General features: G+C 43.1%; 1 protein-coding gene across 2 annotated transcripts in view; it reads left to right on the top strand.

Moving 5' to 3' along the window:
- Positions 1 to 1,203: 1,203 nt before the first annotated feature.
- Positions 1,204 to 15,663, top strand: part of KCNH5 (potassium voltage-gated channel subfamily H member 5) — a 157,951-nt gene continuing 143,491 nt past the window's right edge. The window contains exons 1-2 of one of the 2 annotated variants that reach the window (XM_065063249.1): positions 1,204 to 1,501; positions 14,396 to 14,519. In XM_065063249.1, the coding sequence (XP_064919321.1) occupies positions 1,297 to 1,501; positions 14,396 to 14,519 (329 nt within the window). In that variant the 5' untranslated portion in view covers positions 1,204 to 1,296. The remainder of the gene's footprint in view (positions 1,502 to 14,395; positions 14,520 to 15,663) is intronic. The other variant, XM_065063250.1, reaches the window with a different exon arrangement.

Below are 15,663 nucleotides of genomic sequence, written 5' to 3'. Positions count from 1 at the left end.
AGCTGCTCCTGATTTGCATGTGTTTAAATGAAAGCAGAACCAGACCTTTTCCTTCCAGCAGCTGCTTTAGGGCTGGCTGGCAGGGACAGCAATCCTGGTGCTTGGGTTGAAAGAGCTGCTCCTGCAACAGCTCCTGGTGTGGTAGAGATTTTAAACATCCCCTGAACTCCAAGCAGAGGACCTCTGTGTGACTTGTTGGACTAAGACCTAGGGAAGGAGGAGGTACTGAAAACAGCCTGGAAAATAAAAAAACGAATTGATTTTCCCACAGTGGAATAATGTCCCCTGGGAGAAGCAATGCTGCTTGTGGCAACTAGGGCAGAGGTGTGCAGCACACTGGGATGTGCTCTGCAGGGCACACTCCTGCCCTAGAAAAACAGTGATTTTCCATCTCTTATTCCCTTCTATGATCCTTTCTAGTCTGCAGCAGCTTGAAAAATTAGCAGAGGCAGAAGCAATAGGTGGAGAAATTCCTTTCAGGATTTTTCTGTCCGTACCTTTAAAAGACACTGTCTGAGTGCTGAAAAGGTTGGAGAGAGAAATGCGGCTGGGTCAAGAGTAGGGAAGAGCTTACACAGAAATTGGTGCGTGGTGTCTCTCTGCACTGACTCATCTGCTCCTTTGGGGTTCTGGCACAGGAGCAACACAGTAGAGCTGGATCCCTCGATAAAATGATAGAAAACAGGGTTTTAACCCCAAATCTGCCTCCTGTTACCTCCCTCTCATAACTGCTCTCACTAGGAGAGGGAGGAATCCTCTAAAAAGACGGTTGATGGCTTCATGCAAGGCTGGCATTTTACATGTTACCTTGCACTTAACAGTTATCATTTGTGGGCAAAATGCAGCCACCTTCCCCTATGTCAGACAGCACTTCGTACTCTTCCCCTAATCCAGCCGCTGAGAACATGGGAATGCCGTCTCAAAATTAAAAAGAAAGTTAAAAAAGTGTAGATGAAAACGCTGGGGTTTAGGGTTTGGTTGCTTGTTTCGCTCAGGGGGACACGGCAAAACTTCGAAGGGGTTTCCCCAGAGCGCCCGACTCGGCGACAGCCAGGGGACGATGCCCAGCGGGACACGGCACCGAGCGCGACTCGCGGAGCCGCCGCCGCGCATCCCCGCGGAGCTCCGCTCCCTTCCGCGCGGCTCCGCGCCGCTCCGCCCCCCCCGCCCCGTCCCGGCCCGGCTCCGCGGCGGGGCGGGCGCGCAGGCGCAGGGGAAGCGGGCGGCGGCGCTCGGCGGCGCCGTGCGCGGCGCGGTCCCAGTCCGCGCTGCAGCCGCCGCGGGGGCGCCAGTACCATGAGCGGCCGCGGCCGCCCCTGCGCGACTCACGGGCACTGGGCGCATCAGCCGCCGCCGGCCCCCCCCCCCGCGCCGCCGCCGCTGTCGCCGCTGCCGCGCACCCCCGGCCCCCGAGCCCGGCGCTGCAGGATGCCGGGGGGCAAGAGAGGGCTGGTGGCACCGCAGAACACCTTCCTGGAGAACATTGTCCGGCGCTCAAGCGGTGAGAGGTCTCGTCCGTCCGTCCGTCCATCCATGCATCCATCCATCCTTCCGTCCATCCATCCATCCCTCCGTCCATCCATCCATCCCTCCGTCCATCCATCCCTCCCTCCATCCCCGCGGTGGCTCCGCCGTGCCCGCCGCTCCGCTGATGGGTCTGTGCCAAAGCGGTGCCTTCAAGGAACGTGGTCTGCTGTGCCCCACCGGGCTCCGCTGTCACCTGCCCTTCGCGGTCCGGTCCCCGTCCCCCCTCTCTTCATACATCGTTATTGCTACTATGAATATGTAGATTTTTTCTTTTTTTTTTTTTCTTTTTTTTAACTGAAAATAAGTAGTCAACATTTACATTTTTAGTATCCTCTCCGTTCGTTGGGTCATTTTTTCCCCTTCTGCTTGTTCTTTAGTTCTCTAATAATTGGGCTTGCAACCGTTTTCATTCAGGGTTTCAAAGTCTTTGCAATTCTGTGGCACTTTAAAGTCTGTGGCAAAGGTATCGGGAAAGAGGATGAGGGAGTGACTGTGATTTGGACGATGGTAATCCTGTGGCTAAGCAAATATGTAAAGAACTGTCTGCAACTACTCATCTGCAGCTCCTCTGGTAGGTGAATATTTACAGGACTGGTTCAGGACTGCATGGCTATCAAATTATTCCTTGCTGCTGGAGTTAATTTTACCCTTTCATCCAGTGCAAAGCGCTGATCCAGAGTGCTGTATACAGCTCCATTAAAGTTACTACGTGGCTGCAGACCATCTCCCTAGGTGTATCCCTGTAGGTGCTGCTTTAGGCAGGTTTTGTGCTAGTCACATTCCTTTCTCGTGTAGTCTTTGCACTGTTAGTTAACTACTGAAACATATGAGTGTTTGCATAAATGAAGTCTGGTGAGAGACCTCGGACTTTGCATCTGCTAAAAGATTTTGCATGGACAGCCCAAGTTCAGGGCAACCCTGCCGTCCCAAAGCACTGTTGTGCCAGTGTGCGTGTGGGGATGTGTGTGGGAGAGGTGGCCAGAGCAGAGCATTGAGAAAAGTTGCCACATGCATTATTAATTAAGGCCCTAATGTGATGTGAAATTGTGCTGGAAAGTTTTCCTTTCCACCTTTCTATTGCACAATTCTGGATTTACCTTGCATTCATTCTAATGGGGTGTGTTGGCTTGATTTTGATGGAATATAGTGAATTGGTGATTCATTGACCTCCACAGGAGCAGGAGTGGGCTGAGGACCTAGAATTTGTTTTAAAATGTTGTATGTTAAAATGCCAGCCTTGTATTAAGCCGTCAACCATTTTTGGGGGGGTTTCTTCCCTCTTATGTTGCCTGTGTTAGTTCTGCAGTCAGCAGCCGACTCCCTGTCAAGCTCTGTAGCTGCACTATCATGAAGAGCTACTTTCCTGCAGTAGTGTATTTATTTACCAGAATGTTAAATGTAAGCTTAATTAATAGAGGTTTATATAGCACATTCCCTCTGATAATTTCAAAGTGCTGAGTGGAATTTAATTACACTTCACAGCTCCTTGTGGAAGAGGACACACAGAGGCTTTTCCAACCCATTCTTCAAATTGTGGTGTAAATGGGGGCTTAGGGCATCACAGTTGTTTTCCCAAGGTCGTGCAGCAAATCAGTGGCAGAGCCGGGAACACAGTTTGGGACTGCTGTGGTTTTATATGATGCTCTAATTAAATCATGTGTCCTCCCTGGTGAAAGCTCAGTAAAGCTTTGAGATATCAAAAACTGGAAAAGCTCAGAAGGCTTTCGAACATTATGCTTTAAAAGCACGTATCTCTCTCCAGTTTTAAACCTGGTCTAATTTAGGACCATAAATCATGCTGACCTGGTGATTTGTTCTGCTTTGTCTCGGCCACTGGTGATGCCCAAGCGTGATGCTACAGAGGCAAATCTGTCCCCTTGGACAACAAAGCGAAAAGTGCATTGGGAATTTTCTTTTTAACTCATGTAATTGGTCAGTGTTGTGCTCTGAAACATGATTTCGTTCTTATTTTTGTCATCCGCAACATAAAGTTATTTGTCCTTTATAGAAATAGTAATTTTCATTGGATTTAGCACTGTTCAATTTGAACGTAATGGTATCCAATGGAGAAAATCTGTTTCAAGGATCTCCTGCCAGTGCTTGGTAGAAGACAAGGATTTGGTCTGCTGAATGTGTGCTGGGTTTTGTTTTTATACTTGGATTCACCAATTTCCAAGAGATTTTTCATTAACAAGTTGAGGAATGGGATGAAGGAAAGACTGGTAATTGTTTTTTGAAGTGTATCTTCAGCATCCTCAAAAAAATAAAAGTGCTTCTATCACTTTTCCTGGTTAGAGAACACTGTCTTTTCAGATTTCTCATACTTATGCAATCCCATTGCACTTCTTGACCATAAATCTTTTCTCACCAACCAGGAGAAGGTTTGTAGACAGAGGTAATGTCTTTTCTTAGGCAACAGGTACGGCTGGAAAAAAGTAGATGGATATTTTGGAAGACAGGCTCTTTTTCAGGTGAAATGGAAGCAATGCTTTCAAAATGAAGTGTAGGTAGAGAGAAATTACACAGAATTGCCATCTGAATAACAAAATTTATAGACAAAATAACAGTCATATTAAAATGTGGGAAGTCAGAAGTGACATAGTGGGAACATGGTGTGCACATCTCGTGTGGTGGCCAGCCTAGTGTTAAAAGCAATCATACATTCAATTGTTAGCATTATTTATGCATTTTTATTCAGGAATGTTGTGAACTTTTCCTTTTCACCCCAGTTTTGGCTACAAATGAGGTTAAAATTGCGAGGGAAGCACCCAGGGTGAGTCAGTTATGAGCAAAACATCAAATAGCCCTGCAGAACAGAACAGGGTGGCCGTGGCTCTTCTGTTCTCCATGTGGAGGGGTGGGATTTCTGGGCTGCCATGCTAGGCATTCACCTCCCAGCCAACACGTGTGGGAAGGGTGGGAATGACTGCTAAAGTGATGAGGGGGTCCCACAGTGTCCCTCTGTCTGGGGAACCTCTGTTTTGGAGGCCACTTTGCACCTTGGAGCTTGTCAACTGTTTAGAGTAGTGACAGGGACAGGTTGTAAGTGGTTCCTTAAGCATTTGGTGGTGGAGGGTGACCTCTGGGCTGCTTTGTGGGTTCTTTGCCCACACCACAGGTGAGCTCCACTCGAGGAGAGACAAAGTCTGTGAGGAAAATCAGGGTCTGTTGTTAGACCAACTGCTGCGATTGGTAAAGAGGGGACAAGCCTGCAGGACACGCACGTCTATCTCCAGGGTTATCTCAGTGCGCTCTCTGCATTTTTTTTTTCCTTTCTTTTAAAGCACAGTGAAAACACATCGAGTAAAGGTCTTATCTGAGGCTCACAAAGATTGATACGACCTCGCTACAGCCTTGGCTGTGCCCTGGATCTTAAGAACACCAGGTGTTTTGCTGAGCTGAAAGAATAAGTGTTTTGTGAGAGCACTGGGTTAAGTCACATTAAGGTGACAGCCTTTTACTGCCATTAGTATTTTGGACTTTTAATAAGGGTCTTCCTTAGGGCAATGTTCTCCCCTAATATGCTCTCAGCAGTGTGTGCCCATTATTACTAATATTATTGGTTGCTTCTTCAGTGCATTCAGCACTCCTGCTGATACTGACCTCTCTCAGCACCACGGAGTTTGGGAAAAGGTTAACACTGGGACTTTGTGGTACTATGGAATAAGGAGTGCTAACAGTCTGGAAGCGGGGCTTAGTTTAGTGAAAGACTATATATAGTCTTATCTGTATAAGAGTCCTCATTATTGGCTATTGTTTCTATTGCAATAACTCATAGAAGCTTTCTCAGCAGAATGGGTCTTTCAGGTTTTTGCAAATGTATTTTGACACTTAAGCTGAAATCCTGGCTTTGTAAGGCTTACATGGAAATTTTACCATGAGCTTTAATGAAGCTAGCATTTAATTCCTGGCCTTTTTCAGCTTTTTGCTATATTCCTACGAAGTGGTTTCTTCAGACAGAGCTTTGCGCCCTGCTTGGGCCTTGTGACTTTAATGGGCAAAAGTATCAGCTCCACTTACAGGTGACTGTGTTGCCAAGGCAGGTTACCCAGGAAGCGGGAGGAAAATAAGTGTCACATCTATAGTGCTAAGACACCGTTTTGATTTTTATTACACTCGTAGAATAGATAAAATAAGTGTCTGTTGCCTCTCCTGTCCTCCTTTACCAACCCACGTAATGTACCTGATGTCTTGCAGGGTGACAAAACATTGTTGGTCTTACAGGACATGGCATGTTGTGGTTTCTCTCCCCTCAATTAAAACAGGCTGCATATTCATCTGATCTAAATTAAGTCACATACGCTGCAGAAAGAAAGTTCTTTAATGCAAATTACCTCAAGTTTACAGTATGTCTGTCATTGGGGTTCCTCTGAAAAAATGTGTCCTTCAGCAGTTCCCTAAATCTCTACATAAAGACACAATAAACTGTGGGTGAAAGTTCCCATCCTCCAGTTCAGTTGACTGCAGAGAAGTTGCTGAAGGGATGACCAAGGAGCTTATGTCATTATGGCTTTCTTGGGCATTTGAAAGCAGAGGGTTCCTTTTGCAATTTCTATGACTGCAGGGGGCCTGCTGATAAGTACGTCAATGGAAAGTGGATTTTTACACTAAGAAGCATTACTAGATGACATTTGTGAGAAGTTTTCAATTGCAAGTGCCCTGCTTTCCTTACTTTTCAAGTTGGCTTGCTGAGTGCAGAAAGGTTAAGCATATCTGACTGCTGCTGAAATCAAGGGAGATTTACATGATCTAAATGTTTTTATTTTGTATGTGTTTATTTTTTTTTAAAGAAAAATATTATCACAGCTCTATACCATTGTGTTAATTCAGAAGCCCAAACAATGCTATATCATTAGCTAAAGGAATAGGTGGATTTCCTTGAGGTCTGATCAGCTGCTTTGTAAGTTGTAGGTCTTCTCTTTCTAATATTTCTGTGTGTGTTGTTGGCACTGGGATGGGGCGATGGGAGAGTCGTTGTTTTCTGGGGGAGGCTTGAGCACTGCTGAGCAATTGCCACAAGAGGTCACTGCAAGAGTTCTTGCGTTCCCAGGTTAATGTTTAAATCTGAGAGAGAAAAATGAAATTATTGATTTTTTTTTTTTTTTTTTTTTTTCCGAGTAAACATCCAGGTTTTTTATTGCTGTTAGAAGGAGTACGCAGCCAAAGAATATGTCAGGAAGTTAAGTGAGCTGTGGAAGTACATTTAATTAGCCTGCTTAGCAGGGTAATGTTTGGTGGCTAACTAAGATTTTTAAGTTATTCTTCTGCAAATCTTTCACTAAAAAATAATGTTTTCTGGTTTGATAAAATTAAGTAATAGAAGAAGATTTTGGAGTTAGCACTCTAATGACCTGTTTGATGCTTGTTAATGACCAAGTCTGATGCTTGTTTAGCACAGTCGGTGACCAGCTATTTTAAATGTCAAGCCCTGGGTAACCCCGATAGCCAGGGCCCGATCCTGCACCCATGTGTGAATCCCCCTTGGGAGCCTTGCCTGGAGCAGCCCCTCAGTATGGGGCTGGCGTACCCCCTGTTGATAGTTTTGCTTCAGCCACTTGCACAGAGAGTGGAGCACGGGAGAGGCAGACAATTCTCTGCCAAAACAGATTTTCTGTGATACAGCCGGGCTCTGTGAAGCTGCAGCCAGGATGAGCTTTGGGCTGAGTGTTTGCAAGAGGAGCCCCCGTGAACAACTACTGTTACCTCAATTTTCTCACCTGGGAATGTGAAGCAAGTGCTTTTGTTTGTATAAAGCTAGAAATCTGATTTTTTGGTTGCTCCTCGAGGATGCCTGTGTGGCTTTCTCGAGACCTACAGTGTGCTCCAATTTAAATTTAGTCTCGCTACATCTATGTTGTGTTCTGCATAATTTTAATAGAGAACAGATTCAGCAGTGATAAGATTGATAAGATAACCAGGATAGGTGAGGATTAGTTTAACTCTTGGGTAAATGAATATGTCGGGAGGAACCTGTGATCAGAATTGTATGAAATGTCATTTTGCAGGCAATTCATAGGGACACTGTCTTGTCATTATTGACTCCAAATTCTTCCTGGTGTCAGTGATGTTGTGCCACAATAAAGGCAGGGAACTGCACTGTTTGTAGCCTTTCATACTCAGAATGATTCAAGTTAATTTTTTAAGTTTTCAGGAGGTAAATTCCAGGTAGACTCTAATCTTTCTTCTTGACCTCACTTGCTAAATTGCTAAAAGCTGTTGTGTTCCCAGCTAAGTAACTTAGACGTGGATTTAATATTTCATCTTTTGTTTTATTTGAGGTGCACTTATTTGGGGCAAGAAATAGATCATTTTAGCATAGTTGATATGGTGGCATCTTGCTTTGGGTTTAGCACTCTGTGTTTCCACAAATAAAAACAACACTGGTACAGAAAGGTGACGTAAAGAGTTAGTCCTTTGAGAGTTTTTTTTTCAGGCAAGCCGCACTTACTGTGCTCAATAAATTGGATGTCACTGATGTTTTGCATGCTTTAAAGACACAGGGGAAATAATAGCTTTGTTAGAAAACAGCGATGTTGTTTTATAGCGAGGAGTACAAAGTGATGGTGGAGGTTTCTGCTTCAAGCTCTGCAGTGGATCCCAGAGCTGGAGGGATGCTGGTGCCCATTGGGGCTGATTTCAGAGGGCAGCACCCTCCAAAAGGGTTTAGGAATTTCTGGTTTATCTTGTGGGGATTCAGTATGTCTTGAGCATGTGGTTGGGGTCACTTTAAATAACACAAATAGAAATATGTATTATCGGGGCCAAGACTTGCTCAGGAGAGCTAGAAGAAAATAAAAAATTGAAATATTTTTAGGACCCCCACCTCTCCAACGCACGCATGAGTTTTCCAAGATGATCTAAACAAGGCTGCAGCAATATGCTGACCCTGTGTAGTTACAAGAAGAGTCAGCTGGCAGCAGTTTAAGTGGTTTGGGGCTTTTATAAGACAGCATTAGCAAAAAAGGCAAATTCCAGGCGTTTCACAGAGCCTGTCAGGTCTGGGCTGTAGTGGAAAGGTGGTAATTCTAAAGGACAGCTCTGTGTAAAGTTGCTTGAGCCAGGAGTTTATTCCTAGATTGAAAAACTGCTTCTTTTTATTATAATAATAATTATTATTACTTGTGTTCTGCTGCTGCTTCATTTCTTTTTAAAAAAACCCATCTTTTCAATGGTGACTTCTCTAAAAAGATTAGTTTCCTATTTTCTTGGGTAGAGATAGAATTCAAAAAATGGTGATTTAAACAATTTTAGTTACAAGTGGTACCCACATTCCTCAGAAGAGATGGTTAGCGACAACGTTTCTCACTTGGCTAAGCATATCTCCTGGAATGATTTAGCTGTTCTTGCTCTCCCGTGATTACATAACATGAATTTTACACTGCTTTGGGCAATTTGTTGGTTAAAAAACTTGAAAACTTGCTTGCAAACTGTCTTTTTTTTTTTTTTTAACAAGACTAAAACAAAACAAGGCTCAGCGCTGTGTTGAGTATTAGCTACTACAAGATAAAGATTAAAGGCTTGCTGCTCTACAGCATAACCTGCCTTTATACAAAAGCGCCTTTTTACAAAATACAAGCGCACCAACAGCGAATATATGGCCTTTAAGAATTGTTTTCCTCAATTGTGTTTTCCAACCTGAAATTTTGCTAACTCTATATCTCTAATGCCCCAATTCCTTGCCATCAGCATTAAACCTGGTAAATAGGAGAGTTGTATTAGCTAATAAAAAGCCTGATGACTTTCTAAGAGGAATTTAGCAACTCTGAGAAAGGCGAGTGCTGGCTGAGCCCTGCTTCCCCGGTCTCTTATAGGCAGAGACTGGTGTTTAGATGTGTCTACTCAAAGAACTTATATAACCTACAGATTTGTGATTTGGGCTCTCTGCAATGTATCAGAAAGGGGGATGGGTGGAGAAAGTGATTGGTGGAGGCAATGACATCAAGACAAGCTTAGAAATAATAAAAATTGACTTTTAAATTGACTTTTATCTCTAAGGAAATGAAAAGTGGAAATGCATTTTCAGTGCATCGGAGAAACCCAGGCAAGGATTACCAGACATTTCAGTTTAATCATCATGCAGGATCTGAAGTTAGCTGCATGTTAATGTTTTCAGAGTATGAGATATCACCACATGGTGATCTGGGTCCCAGTTGCACAGAGTTTCATATACTGGATCAGATGATTGATCTGTCAGGTTTACGGTCCTGCATTAAGCCATGGCCAGTGTCTGGCAGACCAGGGGAGAAGTCCCAGTGTCCATAGTAAAATACTTTTGAGATTGGCTGCTACTGTACATGGAGAGAGCCTTTCCATTCTGGCCCACAGCACAGATACTGCACAAGTTTTAGTTACCAGTGTCTTACTACAGAATGTGAGCTCTATTTGTGCATTACTTTGGCTATCCTTGGCAGTCCCTGTTGTGATACTCTTCTTCCAGTGAAGTCACGGTAGTGACTTAAAAACTTAAAACTTAAAAACTGAGTAAATTCAGGTGTTCTGGTGTAGATGTAGTGACTGAGTTCAGCGTTGTCCAGTTATTAGTTAAATTCTGTTAAGAAATACTTTTCCTTGATAATACCTCCAATAGATTATATTATTTTACAAAAACAGCTTGCAGAATATAGCTTTTGTGTATTGAATCCAGAGTCAGGGAGTCTGAGTCTGGGTCTGTCTTGCAGAAGGCATCTGCCCTGGGAGGCCCTCTGTGGTGTGTGGCATTGCAGCGCTCATGCCCATGCTTTGGAAAAGACTGATTATCTAAAAGTCCTCTGGCTCACTCCAAAAAACATCTTTGCTATGAACTAACCAATGTGCAGTGTGGGCTGTATGGGGAATGGAAGGACCAGGGGTGAACCTGGGGTTTGACTACGGAGGTGCACGCAGCGCTTGGCTGCAGCAACGCCAGCGGGGTATGTCCCTGGGCTGCCACCGGGTGACTACATGTGGTCTGGGTCCCTCCTTGTTGCACACAGTGAGTGCGGATGTATCTCAGTAAGGAGCAAGTCAGTTGGCAGCCTCTAGGCAGGTCTTTACTATACCTGATCTACTTGAATGAAGGCCTGGCTTGTGCTAAGAGGTTGCCACGGGACTTCACCACAGAGTCACTATGGCAGGGCACAGAGGGACATCAAGGTGTCCTTGACTGAGGGTCCTTGCTTTGGAGCTGCTGGCAAAGGAGGCTGGGAGGTACACGTAGCCAATTGTGTTAGGAAGGGTACAGGCTTGTTTTTGGTGTTAGGCTGCCCTATGGCAACTGGAGATGGAGAAGAAATGAGGTTTTTCCAACCCTTGTCTCTTACACCTGGTTCAAGCAGCCAGCTGGAAATGGAACAGAGTGGAATTTGCCATAATCAGACTGATGGAAATCTTAACTCAAGAGACAACTGTGATTTAACTTTCTTAATAAGGAAAACATGTAATTGAGTTGTAGAAATATGGAAGTCAGGTATGCAGGTGGATTTCGTCCAGGATGGGCTGTTAGGACCCAACTGCAGGGGAGGTAACTGCAGAAATGGATCTTCATGAATGGTGGTGATGACGCGATGTAAAGCAGCCTCTTCTCCAACTACACAAAACTCCTAGAAAACCTAAGATTGTATTCTTTACTAAGGAGTCTGTGTTGCTGACCAAGGTTTGGCTTCAAAATGGGGACATACTAAGAGAATATACAAGGAGTCATAGCAGAGGACTCAAAGCAAAAACTCCCCTGTGTCCCTTTGCACTCTGTGAGTTTAAGAAATTATGGCCTAAAAAGAGAGGTTCTCTCAAAGTGTGCAGTCATCCAGCACACCGTTTGGAGGTTTACAGCACGGTATGAAGTGGCTAATTAAAGTTAAATCTGCCTAAAGTTTTGATCTGTATAAACTGTAGAAATAGAGAAGAATTAATGTATGTATTGTTTGGAGAAAATAACGTGACTCCTGATAAAATGTAGGGTAGGCATGGAGTCCTGTGGCTGCTGAAACCTGAGTACATGATAAAACCCCAGGATCAGATACTGACCTGTGCTTCCTTAAATTTTATCAAGCTGCTCGCTGAAACGTGGGTTCCTATGGCTTTGTGCCCACAGTTAGATTTGTTGGTCTCTAACAAGATGCAAACATTGATTCAAGATTTTTCTCCAGTTGGAATAGGACACACACATACATATTCACATGCTGAGCATGGATGCATAAGCTGTATTTGCTTAGGAGACAAGGATAAAAAAGAAGTCAGTTTAGTAAAGGAAAATTCATGGGTACAAAAGAAAATATATTCTAATATCTGTTCAAGTTCCTAGTACATCCACTTATCTAACCTTACAAATACTAGTATCTACCAAAATACTTCTAGTCTCAATTTTTTTTTTTTTTTCTAGTTTTATGGGATTTTTTTAAACTATCAATATTTTGACTTTATGTTTTGTTCCATCCCAAGTTTCTGGTGGATTTGATCAGCTTAGTGAATGCCTCATCAAGTATTTTGAGCCTCTCAGATGTGAACAAGTTTAAAATCCATAGAAGACAACAATTAAATGCTGTATGTTGGCTGCTGGCTGCAACATGTGTTAATAACTTCTATTGTGTACTGTGTCCTGAAACAATCAAGATTATGTCTGTCAGACGGGAAGGCTTCAAAGCAGAATTAGCTGCTTTTGGACTGTGGTCCTCTGGCAAGCACCCAGATGTGCACAGCATCCACAAGTGTGTTTGATGTTGCAGTTTCTCATCACCCAGGTTGTGCCCATTGTATCTATATATGTGAGCAAAACTTTGGCGAAAGATAATCCCATAAAGAAATCTTCCAAATCTAAAATCTAACCAGTGGACTTGTAATATTGGTTGTTTCCCTGTGGGAAATTAAAAATTGCTTGTGCTTGCATTCTCTCCAGCTACTGGGGTGCAGTAGTGGGAGAGTGGTGGCCACGAAGGGAGCCTGGCAGGTTTAGGGTGTTGTCTCCCCTTTTCCTAATTGGAGAAGATACAAGGTGTTGGGGGGACATCAACCCGATAGGATGAGCTCCAGTGAACCCTTTGATTTCCATGAGGTGAGGATGTCTCTGCGTTAGTATCTGCACGGTGCTGAGGGGAGCTGGGCTGAGCCCCTGGTGCGGAAAGGGCTGCGGAAAGCCAGGGAGATTTTTGTGTAATGCTCAGGCTTTGCTCCGTATCCCCTGCTGCTTGTAGCGAGGGTATCTATCTCCCTTTGGGTAGGAAAGCAAATTTTTAAAGTTGGTATTTAGGCTTAAGAATATTTGTTATGGATTCAGATAAGTTCTTTGAGCTTAAAAGTGTTAGATTCCACAAAATCTAAGCTTCTATTTCTCACATTGCTTGGCTTTTAAATATTTTTTAATCTGCTTTTCTATAGAAAATCCAATAATCTCCAGATTATTTTTTTCCAAATGCATGCTTATAAAGGAAAAAGAAAGACATAGTATTTTTTTTCAGTACACTTTCCTTCTTCAACAGAATAATGTTCGCATAATGAATAATCCAGTTATAAATACCCTGAGAATGGCGTGTGTAGCTCATGCAAACCCAGCGTCACTTTTATGTGAAAATGAATGTGTGCACCTGAGTATATGTCTGTAAGTAATTGGCATAACCATTCTTTGGTTATTATGAGGAAAATCTGAAAAAATCTCCTTAAATTTTCCTCACAAGAACTGCTGGAAGGAATGTTTTCTATAATTTCTATACAGCAGTGATTGTTAATAGTTATATTTTAATAGCATTTTAGCATCAATGACTGGGACCAGTTAGTTCCATAGCTGCTGTCAAAATGAAATGGAAAACTAACAGTAAAATTAAGAAAACTATGAAGATCATCACAGACTAGAATTTGAGAACCTCTACTAAGTGAGAATATTAGTTCTGAAACAAGTTAGAAATGTTTAAGGCACTGATGAACAAAAAATCCCACAACATTGTGTTTAAAAAAAATGGGTATTTCCTTCTTTGGATATGCCTTGCTAAAAACAGGAATTGAATAATCTTTCTAAGCTAGTGAATAAAACTATTTTAGGACTAAGTAATAATGTGTTGGTGCCAGTCCGTGTATGTAAACTGTAGGCACTGACTGAAAGAACAGATGACTGAAGTGATATTTAGACCTGAGTTCAGCCTCCTAGAAATTCTCCCTGCCCATATTTTGTATTTACGGCAATGGATGCATGTTACTAGGATGAGCCCAAGCCACCTATTTGCATTTTTAATAGGCTGGCACTGAAATTCAATATGTGTTTTGTGTTATTTCAACGTGTAAGTGCCCTTGGCACTCATCAGTTCCTTGATCGTGCTCAATTTCCCTGTGGGTCACTTAATATCTGCGCTCCCAGGCGTGCTGTGGCTGGTGGTCCCATGGGATCTGGTGGGCACATCTCGCCTGTCCCCAGTGGCTCCTTGTGTTCTCTGTCCCTCATACCAGGGATGCTGGCTGTGTCCTGCTCATCAGACTGGGACCTGCCAGGAGGAAAAATTTACTTGTCTTAAGCAAGAGGGTTGTTGTCAGCATTGCACACACATACAGTTCAGTATTTAAAACTCAGTTTGCAAGTTAATTTAAGTTTGATTTCATGATACATATGAAATGAAAATCAAATGTGATACCTTGCCTGGATGTTGTGAATAAATGAATCCTTTCTAAATTGCTGAAACATCAGTGCTTATACCAGTATTTCGGGGTGCAAGAACCAACTTGCATTACCAGGAGTTATCCTGTTTCATTAAGATTTCTTTTCTGTTGCCTATTTTGATTTCAGTTCCCTCTGAAATTTGAAAATAGAAGTTACTGTCATGAATAACTCTGCATCTACTGTGTAACACATGGAGGATTTAAATGTAATTTGCCACTGACAACAGCCCTTTCTCTCTTTTTCTCTTTTCAGAATCCAGTTTTTTGTTGGGAAATGCACAGATTGTGGACTGGCCTGTAGTTTATAGTAATGACGGTTTTTGTAAACTCTCTGGATATCATCGAGCTGACGTCATGCAGAAGAGTAGCACTTGCAGGTATGCTGACTGTCTGTTCATTGCCACTCAATGCACTTTTTAAATTATCATCTGCTGGAAAGAACAATGAGGTTATGGAAAAAAGGATTGATGTAAGAAAAGCATTGTTTTGCAGAAATTAAAGTACTGAGGCAGGCTTTAAATGAAAGAAACCAGCAACTTATCCAGGACTTGGTAAAACACTTTGAAATTTATCCCTGCTAATATCGCTACTAATGATTCAATATAGAAAGTGGGGGTTTAGGTAATATATTTGAAAGGGGTTTTGTACTAGATTTTTGTTAATTCCTCCGTTACCAAGCCAGGTTGCAGTGGGCTGTTCTGTATCCTGTGTTGGTCCCTGTTCTGACACACACACAGAGAGCAGCACAGTAAAGTGCAAACTGTGTCTTTATTCCCAAGAGAGTGATTAAGCTGATGATATATTTACTTTAAGCATTGCAGCTTTATGCAGCTTTATGGCTTTTTCCTTTTGTTGGCTGTCTTTGAGGAGCAGGCAGCTGTGATTTAGGGTTAGACATGCATCTGCACCTTGTCTGCTGCATCCTTTAAAAGGAGATGCTTTAAGGAAAGACTGAAACTCTAACGCATGTGCATGTGTGCATGAGCAAAGTAAATGAGGGACAGAGGCAATACAGAATGGCTGAGATGCAAGTTTCTGTACATTTTCACTTGATGTGTTCAGGGAGTGACCAACCCCAGGCACTGGGAGGAGGGGGCTGCATATCTACGGTGATGATTTTTGAGAGACAGGTACTGACGTGTGGTTACTGCTCCCATATGCAAGGAAGGGGAGGAAGCCTGGGGAGTCCAGGGTTGCTCTGTGCAGCTGGATGTCCTCTAATGGGCAATGGAGAAGAGACAGGCATGTGCTGCTGAAATGAAATATTCATTCGCAAAGTAGCAAAAGAGTCAATAGACTCGGTGGGGCTGAAGAAAACAGCCTTATCACAGCCATCCCAGATATACATATGTGCTTTCCCCTTCGGTATCTGCTGTCCTGGTTATTGAACTGTACAAGTTTGCTATGAGCCAGCACTTTTAGAGTCTCTGCGTGTTAAAATAATTATAAATACAGAATGGGATTGTAGGAAAATGTTGAGGAAGTTGAGGTTTAGCAATACCTCTCTGATAATGATTCCCC

The sequence above is a fragment of the Columba livia genome, chromosome 5, assembly GCF_036013475.1.
Source record: "Columba livia isolate bColLiv1 breed racing homer chromosome 5, bColLiv1.pat.W.v2, whole genome shotgun sequence".
Taxonomy (NCBI): domain Eukaryota; kingdom Metazoa; phylum Chordata; class Aves; order Columbiformes; family Columbidae; genus Columba; species Columba livia.
Note: the sequence above shows the minus strand (reverse complement) of the source record. Positions and strands in the feature narration are given on the sequence as shown.